At 35.2% G+C, this 15,598-nt stretch overlaps 1 protein-coding gene across 4 annotated transcripts in view; it reads left to right on the top strand.

The window, feature by feature from the left end:
* LRBA (LPS responsive beige-like anchor protein) overlaps window positions 1–15,598 on the top strand; it is a 735,668-nt gene that overhangs the window by 691,411 nt on the left and 28,659 nt on the right. For all 4 annotated transcript variants that reach the window (XM_082388949.1, XM_082388950.1, XM_082388948.1 and 1 more), the window contains exons 51-53: window positions 4,336–4,398; window positions 9,379–9,534; window positions 15,243–15,410. In XM_082388949.1, the coding sequence (XP_082245075.1) occupies window positions 4,336–4,398; window positions 9,379–9,534; window positions 15,243–15,410 (387 nt within the window). The remainder of the gene's footprint in view (window positions 1–4,335; window positions 4,399–9,378; window positions 9,535–15,242; window positions 15,411–15,598) is intronic.

Here is a 15,598-nt window from a genome sequence, read left to right as displayed (position 1 = left end):
ATCAAAATTAAACATACTTTGAAAGGTTTAAAGAAGTTCCCTCTGAGGCGTATAATACAAAAGTTAAAACATAAACTCTTCTTTGGCATCTGGTGGTTTGTCTTTATTCCTTGGAGATAAATATTATTTCTCACATAATGATATTCTATATTGTGTCCATAAATAGTATGTATTTATTTATCAGGTGTTCCTCTTTTTTCCACTTATTCATTTGCTCAATAAACACTTCTGATTGTCTACTATGTGCCTTTTTGTTCATGGCATGGAAGTATTTGTTGTGGATGATAGAAAAAAGAGCACTTAAATTACCCAGCTAAAATATTACAACCCCATAAGTACATTCTGTTCTTTCATTAAGTGCTGAATAATTAGGGTAACTAATGGCAAGATACTGAAATAACCATCAGAATCACAAACAGTCAAAATTTGAAGAGACATGAGAGTTCGTCCAGTCTAGGCCCACATTTTATCAGTGAAGATACTGAGCCCCAGGGAGCTTGCCTTGTTCAGTATCACATATGGCAAGTCAGTGGCAGAGCCAGGTTTGAACCCAATTTTTCTGACTCAAATTTTATGATCACCCCTCTGTGATTTATTGTCTCTCATTAGAACAGGAATGTTGGGATCTGGATTTAGCACTGTTCCTTTTGGCCACTAGTTAGAAATTCTTTTTTTACAGAAGGAAAATCTTTTAAAGTCCTGGAGATTATAGGCTTTTTTTCCCAAGCCATTGTTTTAGGTAGGAAATTTTAAAAGATAGATTTTAATAGTCTGTTAACTTGTTATTAAATCTGTAAAATGTGCATAAAGCATTACCCATTATAGTACCTGAAATGGTTGCACAAATATAAATTCTTGAACAAGGGCTTCATGCCAAATTAAATGCAAGAGATTTTAGAATGGAACAGGATTGAATTGATGTTCAAACAAAAAGTAGGTGCACTAATAACTGTGTTTAATAATGTAATAAGATACGCATCATGACGAATCTGTGGTTCGTATCAGAATTTCTTAAATATAGCCATTTTCCTGGCCATTAGAAATGAAATGAATGGTGATATTTGATTAGAGAATAGATTTCATAACAGTAGAGAAGGTAAAAATCGAGGCAGGTATAGTATCTCTATTATTAGGCCCTTTTAGTCCCTTTTCTTCAAACGAACATATCTTACAGAGGTAAATGTGTATGCAAATAACATACTTATATTTTGGGACCAAAGATTATAATTTGATTAACAACTGTGATTTCTGTTTTGTTTCTTTCTTTCTCTAAATACCACTCATTAGAAGAAGAACATGCTGATGGTGTGTTCTGTCATGCACACCAGAGGATCTACCTCTGCTCTGTGCAGTTACCCTTAGAGCTTGGCAAAAGCACCAGTGTGTGTGGCCTAAGGGCCCCCGCAAACCATGCTTAATCTGGGTGGCTGGCTGTGGTGGCTCTGAGAACCTCTTCAGTTTAAACAGAGTGACAGTGCATGTGAGGAGAGACAAAACTTTTCAACTGCCAGAAAGCTCTGAGCACTCTCCACCCCTATCTTGAGTCTTAGCCTAGCAATGAGCTAGCTCGGCAGGACCTGAACTGGCTCAACCAGAGGGCTGCTAGGTCTCCAGCTGATGCTTAGTCGTTAGGCTCCCTCCCTCAGCACTGATGACTGAGCTCCTGACACTCCCCTTTGGAGCAAGCCCATTTCCCTGGGCTCCCCGTAGTATCAGGACTTGATTGTCAGCTGTTCTCTTCCCTACTCCCCACTTTTCTATAGATCTGTAAAGTGATTTAGAGGCAGCGTCCCTCTGCTGGAGTACCACATATGGTACGTCCACCTGCTCTGAGGCCAAGCTCACTTTTCTGTAAGATAAGAGCTTGGGAGACTGCATATGTTTTGCCAGTTCTTTGCCTAGAATTCTCCCTAGTGGGCTTTCTTAGGGTCTGTACCTCGTGTCACTGGTGGGTTTTGTCCCCATCCTCTGGCTTTATAGTACGACAACTCTTCACCAGATAAATTACAAAGAATGATAACATATGGAAATACACAGGTGATTCTCTTTCTACACTGTGATCTCCAATTCTCAGTACACCTACACCTAAAAATATTAAGCATCCATTTTATTAAATCTGTGCCTCATTTCAGGTATGTTTATTTACATAAATCTGGTCTTTCATCCTATGTTGTGCTGCCTTCACCTGTCAGTATGCCTTGATTTAAAACAAATGTCAAAACTTCCTAACAGCTTTTTTTTCAATGAATATCAAATTCGTGTTGCAGGTTTTTTTAGTTTAGATTCTGGTTCTTTTCTGAGATTCTATGATTTCCATAGCTTGTTCATTAGACAGCTAGCTCCTGTCAATGCAGTGTCTGAGTCCTGATTTAGGGGAAAAATCATCTTTATCCTTCCATCTCACTCAAAGGACCTTGCAGAGCGTCTGAAACAATAAAATAATGGCATCTAATGTTTATAGAGCATTTTGTAGGTTCTGAATACTGTTTTAATCACTTCACACGTATTAACTCACTGAATCCCCTCAACAACCTTAGGATGTAGGTTCTGTATTTAGGTTGAAATTGCCATTTCTGTAGGTCAGAAAGCCAGGTATTGGTGATTTCATGTGGTTCAACCTAACCCATCTAACCTATTTTACAGAGCAGGAATCTGAAACACCGAGACGACATAACTTGCCCAAGGTCACACAGGCAGTTAGTGGCAGAACTGGGATTTGAGGCATGACCAAAGATAGTTAACCTCCTAAATCTCTTTCACTGACAGTTTGGTTTTAATGTTTCTATGATCCCAGATTCTCAAAGTTGTAGAGAAAACTTCTCAAGGTATTAGTGTTGATTGGCCCTGGTATTACTGGAAGTAAATGGCCCTGTTGGGTAAATCAGAGGCTGTGGTGCATTTTCCCTGATGATTCCCTATATGTGCCCTGTGATTTCTTTACTGGCAGAGCTAGTAATCAGCAAAGACAATACCTTCAGTAAAAGAAGGAGTCATATGCCTTCCTTTTTGCATCTACTTTAATGTCTTATATATACTCAACTCTAATTTTTAGTGCTAATATTGTACTTAGGTTATTTTATCAGTATTAATGATCTTCCAAAAGATCATTGAAAAATCCTTGAAAAGTTGGCATTTACTAACAGGGGAAGTGCTAACATCAGAAATGTAGAATTAATCTAATGAACACATTGGAATGTATCCCATTTTTATTTTCAGCCCCTCAAGGACAGTCAGAAAGACTTCTTAAAATCTGATGATAGTAATATCATCTTAATCCTAGTATCTGATGATATTAAGCAGAGCTCTGATACCAACCAAGCAGTAGTTTAAATGCTTATGAGTCTATAAAAGGCAGATGCGGACCAGATTGAATGGCTGAGTTATTGGAGGAAAATCATTTGGAAAAGGACCGAGAATGTAACTCTCAGATTTACAAAGCTGAAAAAGATCATCTGTTCTAAACCCTTCATTCTGGGGCTTCTGATTTGCTTAAGGTTGCACAGCTGGCCAGTGGTCACTCCTGCTTCTCACAGCGCTTCCTCTCCCCCTCAGGTCCTTCTACCTTTCACAGGGAAACAGCCTACAGAATCTCTTTTCAATCACAAAATAAGTACATCTGAATCTTTAGAACTATTTTGAGAATTAAACAAACTGTTCTTAGTATGGATTGATTTTTGTTACTCACTTGCTTCTCAGAGTATTTTTCAATTGAAACTATGGAAATATTAAATATTAATAAAAGTTTTTTTAAAGCTGCAATCAGATCTTTAGGAAAACATTTCAAGCCAAATGCATTTAACTAAAACATTTATCTGCAGATAGCTTTATTTTTATTCAAGCTTTCAATTGATTGATTTTACGTGATGGATGAAACATTAAATGTCCTTGACTTAGAGCTTTCCCTTTCTCCATCATAAATTGACATTTTTGTGACTCCTTTGTGCTGCAGCATTCAAAACTGCCTTTTTAAGAAGTAACAAAAAAATAGTATTTGCTACAGTCAGCAGATGGTTGTCACATTTTGTTTTCAGTGCGCCTTACCACTTAATTTTGTTTTGTTGCAGAATCAGAGGTTGCCAGTCAAGCATCTGCTATAGCTTATGGCCTAGGACTGGAGCCACTGCTGATGGCACATGTTCAGAACAGCACTAATCTAAAATAAATGTTTAATAAGCTAGCCATAGAAGCACCTGGAATTTTTTTTGTTTAAATTTTATAAAACCGTGTGAGAGATTTGGAGGTTAGAAACAATTCTACATGAGATTTGACTTACGCATTTTAATGTAGTTTAGTATATGAAAAATAATGCTTTTTTTTATCGTTTGTGAATTCCAGCTCATCAAGGTGCTGTACAAGACCAGTCATGCCAGCTGCCAGTGGAAATCGATCCCCTCATAGGTCTGTCACTTCCTTCTCTCTTTGCGATTCATTAAGCTCTGTATGGTGGCCCTGAAGTGTAGATTACAGTTGTTTTTCACTTGCTGGTTGCTGGGAATGGAATTTTCCTGATAAACCATTTGCATGCAAATTGGAATGCAATGAGCTGTGGCTATGCTGGTATTTCATCAACTCCCCCTCGTTGGTTTGCCTAATTTGAACAGGCCTAGGACGCGTGTCACTGAAAATTAATATGGATGCTGTAATAATGTGTGATTGAGAATGCGCATGAAGTTCTGTCAGGATAATATTGGATCTTTTCATCACTCAGACTTGTTGATGAGCAGGAGCGAGGCACGTTATGATGAATTGGTGGACCAGTAATGTGACGGAGCTTCTTTGCTAGGGAAATTTTCATAATAACAGTGGGGTTCTTAGCAGCACTGTGTTGAGAAAAATAAAACTGTAGTGCCAGGGTTTCATCATTAAAGGAGATCAGTCCTTTCTTCCTGGACCCTCCATTCAATCTGAGGGGATTAATGTGCAATTGCAGAGCAGTTTCAAAGTTGAAATATATGGCCCAGCCAATGGCAGTGTTAAGGTATTTGTATTCATTTTCCTAGGGTCCTACAGCCCAATAAATTGCCATTGGAGGTTAAATTTGTTCAGGGTGAAAAAAAAAGAAAAAAGGAGGAGACCAGAAAGAGCCATTGGGATGAAATGACTGTCTGCAGCAGATGACTTAGAATATTTAATTGCTGTTGTGCTTTTTGAGTAGGTTAGTTGAAATCTCCAGCTTAGCATTTTTCAGCTTATAGTGGGGTTTTCAAATGTGGCCCCACTAAGAGTGTTAAGCCTTGATATTGAAGATTTTAGTCAATAACTTTTAGAATAAAAAACTTAATTACCTAGCTGCAGGGGTATGCTACTAGCATGGATGTTTGGCCTGCAATTTTGTCAAATTGCCCTGGCACAAGTAAATTTGTTAGTATTTTTAAGTTTTTAGATAAAGCATATGAATAAGCTCATTGATTATTTTAAAATTCAAGGTGTTCCCTATGTGTATGTCACCTTCTTTTGTCTTTAACACCATTGTTTCAGTGGAGAGCTAAATGACCACCATTTGCAGATTAATTATCAAGATGAACTAAAGTAACCTTAAGCTCAAAACTAAGTCTTTCATCATTTCCCCAAATATAAGCAGAAATCTAAGAAGTAACTATCTATATGAAGGATAATTACTACCCTGGTTCCTAAATCTTATTTTGCTTTGAGTAGATATGATTTACCATATATTTTTTAAAAACTTAAATGCTCACTTGGGTAAAGTTTTAAGAGTCAGGAAAATAATAAAACCCATTTGCTATGCTACTCAAAGCCTGATTTCTGAAGTATAGAATCATTGTTTGTCTTAAACCTTGACAATGAATATCATATAGCATAAAGTCTAAATTAATTAAGAAATTGTGACCCTTTAGACAAGGCATGGTGAACTTCTTTGGTAAAGGGCCAGATAGTCAATATTTTAGGCTTTGTGGGCCATGAGGTCTCAGACACAACTACTTAAGTCTGCTGTCATAGCACAAAAGCAGCCACAGACAATATATAAACAACTGAGCATTGCTGTGCTCCAATAAAATTTTATATACAAAACCAGGCACAAGCCAGATTCAGCCTGCAGGCCATAGTTTTCTTCCTTGCTCTAGATCCTTGGTCCTCAGACTGTTTGCTCCTGTATCCCCTAAAATAATTGTTTAAAACCACGTACCTTATCACACATTTTTAAGTTGACATCTGAAAGTTTAAATGTGACATCATCACAAGTTTAAATAGTTACAATGGTTATAGTTTTTGACATAGTGTATAAAATTTTAAATACATCCAGTAGAATCTAAATATCAAAGTCACTTGAGAGTCAGCATTTTCTGTTTTAAAAAGTGCATGAAAAAGCTTTTAACATTTGAAAATTTTACGTATTCCTTTCTCATCTTGAATTTATATTTTCATTGTACTTTCCTTGCACAATTTTATTTTAACTTTAGAAAATTGATTACCCTATTATACTGTTTTCAGCAATAAAAGTCTGTATGTAAATTTAAACATTGAAATTTCCTGTGACCATAAGGCTCAGCTCAAAAAGTTAATCTGCATTGAGTTATAACAAATATTATTAATACACACTTATTACAATTTTAAATTTTAATAAATATTATTGAACATAAAACACATATTTATTGGAAATAGGAAATACAGCTTTAATGAAATGAATAGGGCTTTTCTGTTCATGTATTCATGGATAAACATTATTTGTTGCTGAATGAGACAGAATTTGTCAACAGTTCTAATCTTTTGGGGGTTTTTTGTAGATGGAAGCTTTGAGGAATGTTACTCACATAAGAAAATAGATGGGAAAGCAAAGAGTCTTATTTTAACAAGGTCATTCAAATCTTTGAACTCTTTCTGAGTTATGTGACAAAATTCACAGAGTGATGTATTATTAAGGATTACTTTTACAGTCTATCATTAAATAACCATTTTAACAATCTATCACTGAATCTTATTTTTAATGATCTATCAATTGACAGCATGATTAGATCCTCCTTCCATTTTATAGAAAACAATGAGTTGGAAACCACCTGCCCTGCAGAATGATTTGGTACCTAGGCGTTCACCTTCCAGCATGACATCAGTATTTTGAATTGTCCCTTTTTTTGTCTCTCAAGAGATTTTTTTACCCTGGGGTAAAGCACCATAGTAAAATTCTATCTAGTGGAACAAGAGCATGCAAAAAGGGAGGTAAGAAAGGAAAACTCACAGGAGAGTTCTCAGGCAAATCTGTTTCAGGCAAGAGAACATATGAAAGTTGTGGAACTAGAAATTGATTCCCTTAAAACCATCTGTGCCTGTGTGTCCCTTGGGAAATCTTATACCCCAAGGGATATGCATGTCCCAGTTTGAAGACTGCTTATCTAGACAAATATACCTAATTTTCATCAAATAAAAATACTTTCAGTATGGAATCTCAGGAAGTTTACTAGAGAAAATAAAGAGAGATAAAGGAAAGGCAGTTGGGAGATTATATCGATTGGATGGATGGATGGATGGATGGATGGATGGATGGGTTGCAATGTTAAATTATAAGTAAGCACTTATTTGGAAAATAGATAATCTGAATGCTGAAGGGGCATCAGCCTTTACCCATGGGTACTTTGTGGTCATTCAATTCAAAATTATGCACATGCCCAGATCTGTCAAATTAGGTCCTCCCAGGAAATCATGCCAAAAAGACCAGTATCATAGGAGCGAAAGTCATATAAACATTGGCAAAAATAAACATTGTTATAATTTTCATGTGGAATGAAGAACTGAAGTAACCAGTATAGAAAATACTACATATCTTGTCTTTAATTGCTAGGTTTCTTGGAATTAAAAAACTAAATTGTATCACACAGCTTCACTGCAATGAGATGCTAATGTCTCTCCATGATACACTATGATACATAAAAGCTTTTTTCATCTGCCAGCAACTTCCCTTTGTGTGGAAGGAGGTGGGGAATGATTCTCGGCTAGAATTGGCCCTTTTTACTACCACTATCACTTTCTAGCCCATTAATCTCCCCAAAGTATATGAAGCCTATTATCAAATAGTTATCTAATAATCCTACATGGTTAAGTTGTATAGTCAGACACTAGCAGAATTTTGCAGTATTTCACATGTATATGAATATGTTTGCTGTGTTGCGTATGCCATGAGGGCAAGGGATAGTTTATTCCTCTGTATTCCAGCACAGGACTGGAGAGCATTTTGAACACTTTTTTCTTTCATATTACTTTCTGAGCCTTCTATTGAATTGGCCATATTAACTTAGTTACTACATACAATGAATATAACATAGATATATTTCTTTTTTAAATTTTTATCAATAGTGCATCTATGGTATTTTTTTCCCCAAAAAACTGCAAACTATGGTACAAAGAACATAATAATCAGAGGCAGAAATTTATTTTGTTTGTTCTCATGTCTGGTATGATCAAGTTTCTTTAGCAGTGTAAGAACCATAATTTGTATTGGAAAGTTGGTGATTAAATAACTCTTAGATCACTAGCAACAAAGCTTTCTATCTGGTTGGCTTCATAATGCCAAAAAAGGCATCTCAGTGAGAATTCCTTTGCTGATAATGACACACTTGATAGTGTATTTCTGGAGGATTATTACTCTTCACATGTGCATGATGTTGCTCTGTGTCTGACCTTGTGCCTTGTGACAAAGCCCATCTCAGGTGCTCTATAGCGCTTTGAAAACACACTGCCAGACTGGCTTGTTTTATTGCTTACAGGAGTAACAAAGTGGCAGTGTGCTATGCTTTGACTTCTTCAATTACAAGTATCTTTAATAAATAGTCATTTTACCCTTTCCTTACATGCAAGTGCAGCTGTAAACAGGGGAAATGGGAGTTCACATGTAGTCAAATTAAAGACCTGTTAAAGCCAAAGTAGTACAAGATGCTACAATATTTCAAATATATGCCATTTATATTCTAGTATCTCTTCCTTGCGACAAAAAGTTAAAGGTAATAGATTGTCACAACATAAATCCATTCTCATGACAGTAGATGTAATGAGATTGTCAGAAACACAAACCTAACTGTGATGCGATCTGGAGATTCTAATCTAGTTTGGTCCTGCCCAAGAGCTAGATAGCATGTTCTGAGAATTGTATACTACGTATTTTAAAATTGTAGTGTATTATTGTTTCTTTCCTCTAGGCAGAATTTCATACTGAGCTGTTGAATTTGGCTACCCGTATTCTTCCAGCAATCAGATTGTGTTTTCCTACTTGGTTTTTCAAATATTACTATATTGAATATTAAAGATCAGATATTCTTATCCTGGAATGTATTGTCTCTCCTCCCTCAGCCCCAACCCCCAGTATGACAAACTATGGGATTTCTTTGCGCGTGTGGGTTTAGGAGGCTTTTTTTTCTTCCTCTGTTCTCATAGCCAGCAATACAGGAATGCACAGGAGGCAAATCACTGACCTTTTAGACCAAAGTATTCAAGTGCATTCCCAGTGCTTTGTCATCACTTCGGACAACCGCTACGTTCTCCTCTGTGGCTTCTGGGATAAGAGTTTTCGAGTCTACTCTGCAGACACAGGTAACTTCATCATTTCTTCATCAGTGAACTAAAGTTTATGACAAGTGATGTTCAGAGTCTTTCTCATCTTCTTCCCTCTAAAAATTACAGAATTCTAAACTTTGTGAAATAAAGACAGTTTTCTCCTTTCAAGTAATAATCTACTCTATAGTCCATTATTAAGTTAACTTCAGAATGCTTTTAAGAGGCAGTTTTTGGTAGGCTTGTCTCCCAAGCTTCATACTTGCAGAATGACGATTCATTTCGAAAGCATATCCTGGTATGTAAATACTGTATGCACATGTATGTGCATAATCTTACGGCAAGTGCACATACTTATAGGTGTATTTCCCCACTTTAGTGTTATATAAAGGTTATTTTTTCCCTACTGGGAATTCTCATTAAGGGTATTTCTTGGGAGCAGATATCTTGCCTCCACCCAATTCCGCACAGAATCTTGCTGAAAACTACACCATCGTGAAGGAAAGTAGCTGACTACTGATTTTATGTGTAACAGGAGGTCTTGTTAAAAATATAAAAGTTTAAGTCTATATATTCATCTGCATGCATCTTCCCAAGGGACAAACCAAACTCAAATCAGTATTATTACACGATATCCAGTCCAGTAAATGGTTATATATTTTTGCATATAGGAAATTGAGAACATTGACAAATTTAATGGAGTCTCTTTAAAGTATTTTAGAAACTGTTAGAGGATGAAGTAAACTTATAGTAAATATGTAGTTGTATATTTAAAATAATTAAAATTAGATATTAAGCATTAGAACTTGATAGATACTGTGGAAGTAGATAGTTCAACTAAAACAAGGATCTACAAATAAATATCTTGATTAAATGTGGGATAAGAAATTTTTAAAAATGGAAATTTCTAGTTAATTAAATGTTTCACAGCAAATCATCTTTCAGTTATGTTAATAATCTCTATAAAATGTATGAGTCCATGCTCCTGCCTTAGTAAGTATAGCATATTAAAAAATTAATTCTTGGTTATCCAAGGAGTTTGTCCTAGGTATATTTTGATGATATCATTGTAACATAGCAATGAGAGAGTAGGGGAAAATAGTTAAATATGTACTGTGCATAGAATAAACCCTAGAAGTTGTTTTCAGGCATGGTCCTGTTTAATTTTTGTTTTATGGAATTGATGATCTAATTTTCTTGTAATTTCCATCTTTATTCTGTAGAATAAAGAAAGAAAGAAAATGTCATCATTCAGGTCTTTCTGATTACTTGGGTTTTTACTAGATGTTTAGGTCTGTGAGGTTGATTACTATTGAATCTAAAACTCCTCTGGAATTCTTTAAAAATGCAATAGGGATTGATAAGCTTTCCTAAAATATATTTATTATTATAATGAATTTTCTCTGATTTAATTATCAAATTGAAATTTTAACCTTTACTTTCACTATTATGGTAATGACAACCTTGGCATTATTTGACCTCAAACTGTGGTCCCTTCTCACACAAACTTTCAGATTAAAATTGTTACATCCTCTCACAAGTTTTCCTTAAACATTCTTTTAGATTGCATATTGTTTTTTATACATTAAAAATTATTTTTTAACTCACATAGAGTAAAATTGATTTTTTTGGTTATAGTTCTGTTTGTCTGGGCATTGTATACAGTTATGCAGCTGCCACCACCACTACAGTTAAGATGCAGAGCAGCTGAGGTCCCCCAGGACCCCCTGTGCTGCCCCTTTGCGGTCAGTCCCTTCCCTCAGCTCAACCCCCTCAGAACTGCTGATGTAGCCTTCATCCCTATAATTTTGCCTTTACCAGAATGTCAGAAAATGGGATCATATATATGTCAACCTTTGGTCTTGACATTTGAGGCTTTTTGAGTTTGTTGACATTTCATATCATTTTAAAAAGACGTTGAATATTAATATTTGTAAAGTAAAGCTAACTTCCCTTTTATATAATACTAATAATTAAAATAATTCTTATAGTCACACAGTTCTCTAGAATTTACAGAATTCCTTCTTTCTCATACATGATATTGTGTCAGCCTCACAATAATCCTATGAGATAGAACAGGTGTCCTTCGCTCCATTTTTCAGGTGATGAAACCGAGGTTTAGAAAGGATAAGTAACTTGTTGATATCTGCGTAGATAATGGTGCTAGAACTGGGCATTGTAGCCAACTCCTCGGACTTCAGGTGTGGCATCTTTGTGACTATGCCATGTAATCTCATATAAGTGTTACCTGTTCAAAAACTAGGTTCCTAGAGCGTCTGCCATGTTACTTTACTTAATAAACTAGATGACGTTCCTTCCCCTCTTTCCAAAAGCCTTCTACTTTATTACTTTTTAAAACATGCATATGCGTGTGTATGTATAAAACATTTTCTAAGAAGTAGCCTCATTTTAAACTTCATTTCAGTGGGACTGACTTACCATGTACACTAAAAATATTTATACTTGCCAGGAAAGTTGTGAAAAAAATCTCAAATGATAGTTCTAATATCTTTCTTAGTATCTTGTATACAAACTCTGATGCTAGTTTTATTTTAAATTATTTAAATTTTAAATGTGTCTGTGTTTTTATGATAATAGGAATATTAAATATTTTCTCCTAAGTTTGGCAGAGACACAGGGAAAAATTGTATGATCAATAATATATAATGGCATAGCTATCACAAGTGTTGAATTCAATTATATTTTGGCACATAAGCCAAAAAAAAAAATCCTTCTCTTATTAGATTTGGCGGGGCAGGGAAGCGGGGGTAGAGAGAAACACGGTTGTAACAGGAAATTCTTTAAACATAAATCATGTTTTCGGGACACAACCAGAACAGCAGAGGCAACAATAAAACCTTCCCTCGGCAGTGGGAATTATTTTCAGGCCACATTTTAGATTCAATGGTGCAGAGTCCTGAACTTGAATTTTTTTTATTTGTAGCACAGCTGTCAAATAAAACATTAACTAGAAAATTTGTTCTGTCAAAAAGAAGATATTCTAGTGCTTGTGGTAATATTTGATATTTGTGTGTGGAGAGGTGGACCGGTATTAAAGGAAACAAAAAATAAAGGTTGAGGAACACTTACGAGATTATCAGAAAATAATTTACCAAAAAGAGCAGCAAGTATTTATATGCTGTGATTTATTTAGGAGGAGTGAACCTCAACCTCATAGCAATAACAAATATTGCTAAGGAAGGCTGCCAGAAGAGGAAAAAGCAAACTGAAAAAAATAATGTTTTCCAAAGTTGAGCCCAAAGGATAAATTGTAGAGAATGAAGTTAATTTGTATTAAAATATGAAACTCTTTAGATGTAAATACTTAAATGTCACTCCCTCATCTCCATCTTCCAAGCAAATAGCTGCTCTTTTGCAAGCCTCCTGGTGTACGTGGAGCATTTGGGTTTCCTGTATGCCGTGACCTCAAGTACCTAATTGTAGTTGCTTTACTCATCCTCACTTCTACAACGCACTCAATTGATGGGTATCACATCTTAAATAGGCCTACTCTAAATAACCCATTTAAATCACTCCTGTAGTTGACATGCTCTCAGCATTTAGTATAGGCTGAGGCAGAAGTCACTGTACATACAGAAGTCAAAAACATAATCACATTACGGGGTGTTCAGTTTTTCAGTAGTTAAAACTCACTGATTTAACCTTCAGTTTTCGAATGAGAGTGCATTTAGCTCCCTAACTTTTGTCTCATCCTTAGTAAGACCTGCCTCTAATGTAACCCCACCCATTTTACCCCTAAACCTCTCCACTTTGTCCTTCATATAAATTGGAAATGATGCAAAAATTATTAGATTTTTAATATTTAATTTGCTTTCTTCTTTTCCATTTTTTTATTCTAGAAAGTCTTGACTTCTTCTTACCATATTCTTTATTGATAAAAGCTAATTTTTAAAACGAATGTTTTGGTGTTAATTTAAAAGGTTGAAGAAATTCAGAAGTGAACATTTTTAACATTTAGCAGTTAAAATACCTGCTTTGACTAAAGTCTTTATCCATAGGAGAAAAAAAAGTCCTTTATTAATTTTGCAATTTGAGATTGATAAGAATCTGATCTTAAGTTACTCTTAGTAGACTGTGTACAAGAGAAAACACTGTATTTGACTTTCCATCTGATTTGGATAAAGTACATCTCAGTATTTTACTTATAAATTTGCAGACTTTATAATAAGCTTTGGGTTTATTAAAACCAATAATTTAAACAATTTAGTGGAAATACTCTTTTAGTTCTATGTATTGTTATCTTGAAAAGTTTATACATGTAGATACGTGTAGATACCAATACTTAATTGAGACCTTAAGCTTTAGAATAGGTTATGATGTGTTCCAAGTTAAACATATAAACTTTTTAGGCATACTGATTTTTTTCCAGCTTAATGGTTTTTATCTTGCACATCTGAATTGTATTTTTTATGACCCCACTGAACGCTTATTTGAAAAAAGAAGAAACACTCATGCTGAATATTAAGGGTAGACATTCTATGACATTCATTTGTAGATTCTCTAGAAATTTCAAAGAGAAACGTTAGCTAGAAACTATAGGGAGAGAGTGGAAGGGCTGCTATAGATATTTAATTCTTTAGACAAGCTTGTGTGAATTATAAACCCATATCTGATTAAGCAAAAAAAATCTAAAAGGTTTTTTTCTCACACTGTTTTGTGGACAGTTCATCCTGTGTTTAATGTCCTAGATACACAGTAAGTTTACTGGATACCCCCATCTTCACCCTGCCCCTAATCATTACTGTTAAACCGTCATAATCTTAATTTCATCATCCTTCCGCCTCCCCAGGAACTTTCATCCTTCAGGCAATTAAAACAAAGAAAGAATGACCTGGCTCAAATTGTGGTGACAATATGTTAGTTCTTTTATCAAAATTTAGTTCATGTAAGCCTGATTTGAAAAGCAGAAGCTGGGGAAGGGTAGGCTGGGACGAAGTGAGAGAGTGGCATGGACATATATACACTACCAAATGTACAAAATAGATAGCTAGTGGGAAGCAGCCGCATAGCACGGGGAGATCAGCTCAGTGATTTGTGACCACCTAGAGGGGTGGGATAGGGAGGGTGGGAGGGAGGCGCAAGAGGGAGGGGTTATGGGGATATATATTATATGTATAGCTGACTCACTTTGTTATACAGCAGAAACTAAGACACCATTGTAAAGCAATTATACTCCAATAAAGATGTTAAAAAAAAACAAAAAAAACAGAAGCTGTCCAAAGTGGCTAATACTGTCCTTGTATATAGATGACTTTGAAGAATAGAAGAAGAAATAAATTGTCTTTACTAATTCAGAGATGGGTTTGTATTAGTGAAGTCTGAATGATAGAGTATTTACAGAAAGGCAACTAAGTTTTGCTTTGTTTTGAATCATACAGAGTAACTTAAATTGTTGAAATGGTTCCAAATAAGGGTTCTCCTGGGCCTGCTTTAATCAGTAGACATGATTCATTTGTAATTTATAGGAGCTATGTATAATAACATTATTAGTTGAAATAGTTTTAACATATGTCTTAAATGTGACTATCACTCTTCAATTGATTTTGTGGTTGTTGTTAACTATTCGAAGAAAACTTTTAGGTTGGACCAGGTCAAATTTTATTATAAAATCTGAATTATCAGAATCTGATTAATACAACTTCATTATCTTCTTAAGTGAAATGATCCCTGGAAATTTTTTCAATTTTTTAAATAGCAGTTTTAAAGAAAATTGTTTTGTATTTCAGGAAAATTGATCCAAGTGGTGTTTGGCCATTGGGACGTCGTCACTTGCCTCACTCGTTCGGAGTCATATATTGGGGGAAATTGCTACATTCTCTCAGGATCACGTGATGCAACCCTTCTGCTCTGGTACTGGAATGGAAAAAGCAGTGGGGTTGGCGATAACCCAGGCAGTAAGTACAATTTATTTTATAAGTAAACTTTTACAACTGAAGTATAATAACATTTTGCAGTGAAGTTACCTATTTCATCATGGTGAAAGTGAAACTGAAGTATCAAGTAGTTTTAATTTCTTAGTTATAATTTAAGAAAGGTCTGGATAGCCTTGTTATTAACATTTTGTGACCATTGATAATTCAAA

The sequence above is a fragment of the Balaenoptera borealis genome (genome assembly GCF_965194805.1).
Source record: "Balaenoptera borealis genome assembly, chromosome: 4".
Taxonomy (NCBI): domain Eukaryota; kingdom Metazoa; phylum Chordata; class Mammalia; order Artiodactyla; family Balaenopteridae; genus Balaenoptera; species Balaenoptera borealis.
This window is presented reverse-complemented; position numbering and strand designations above follow the sequence as displayed.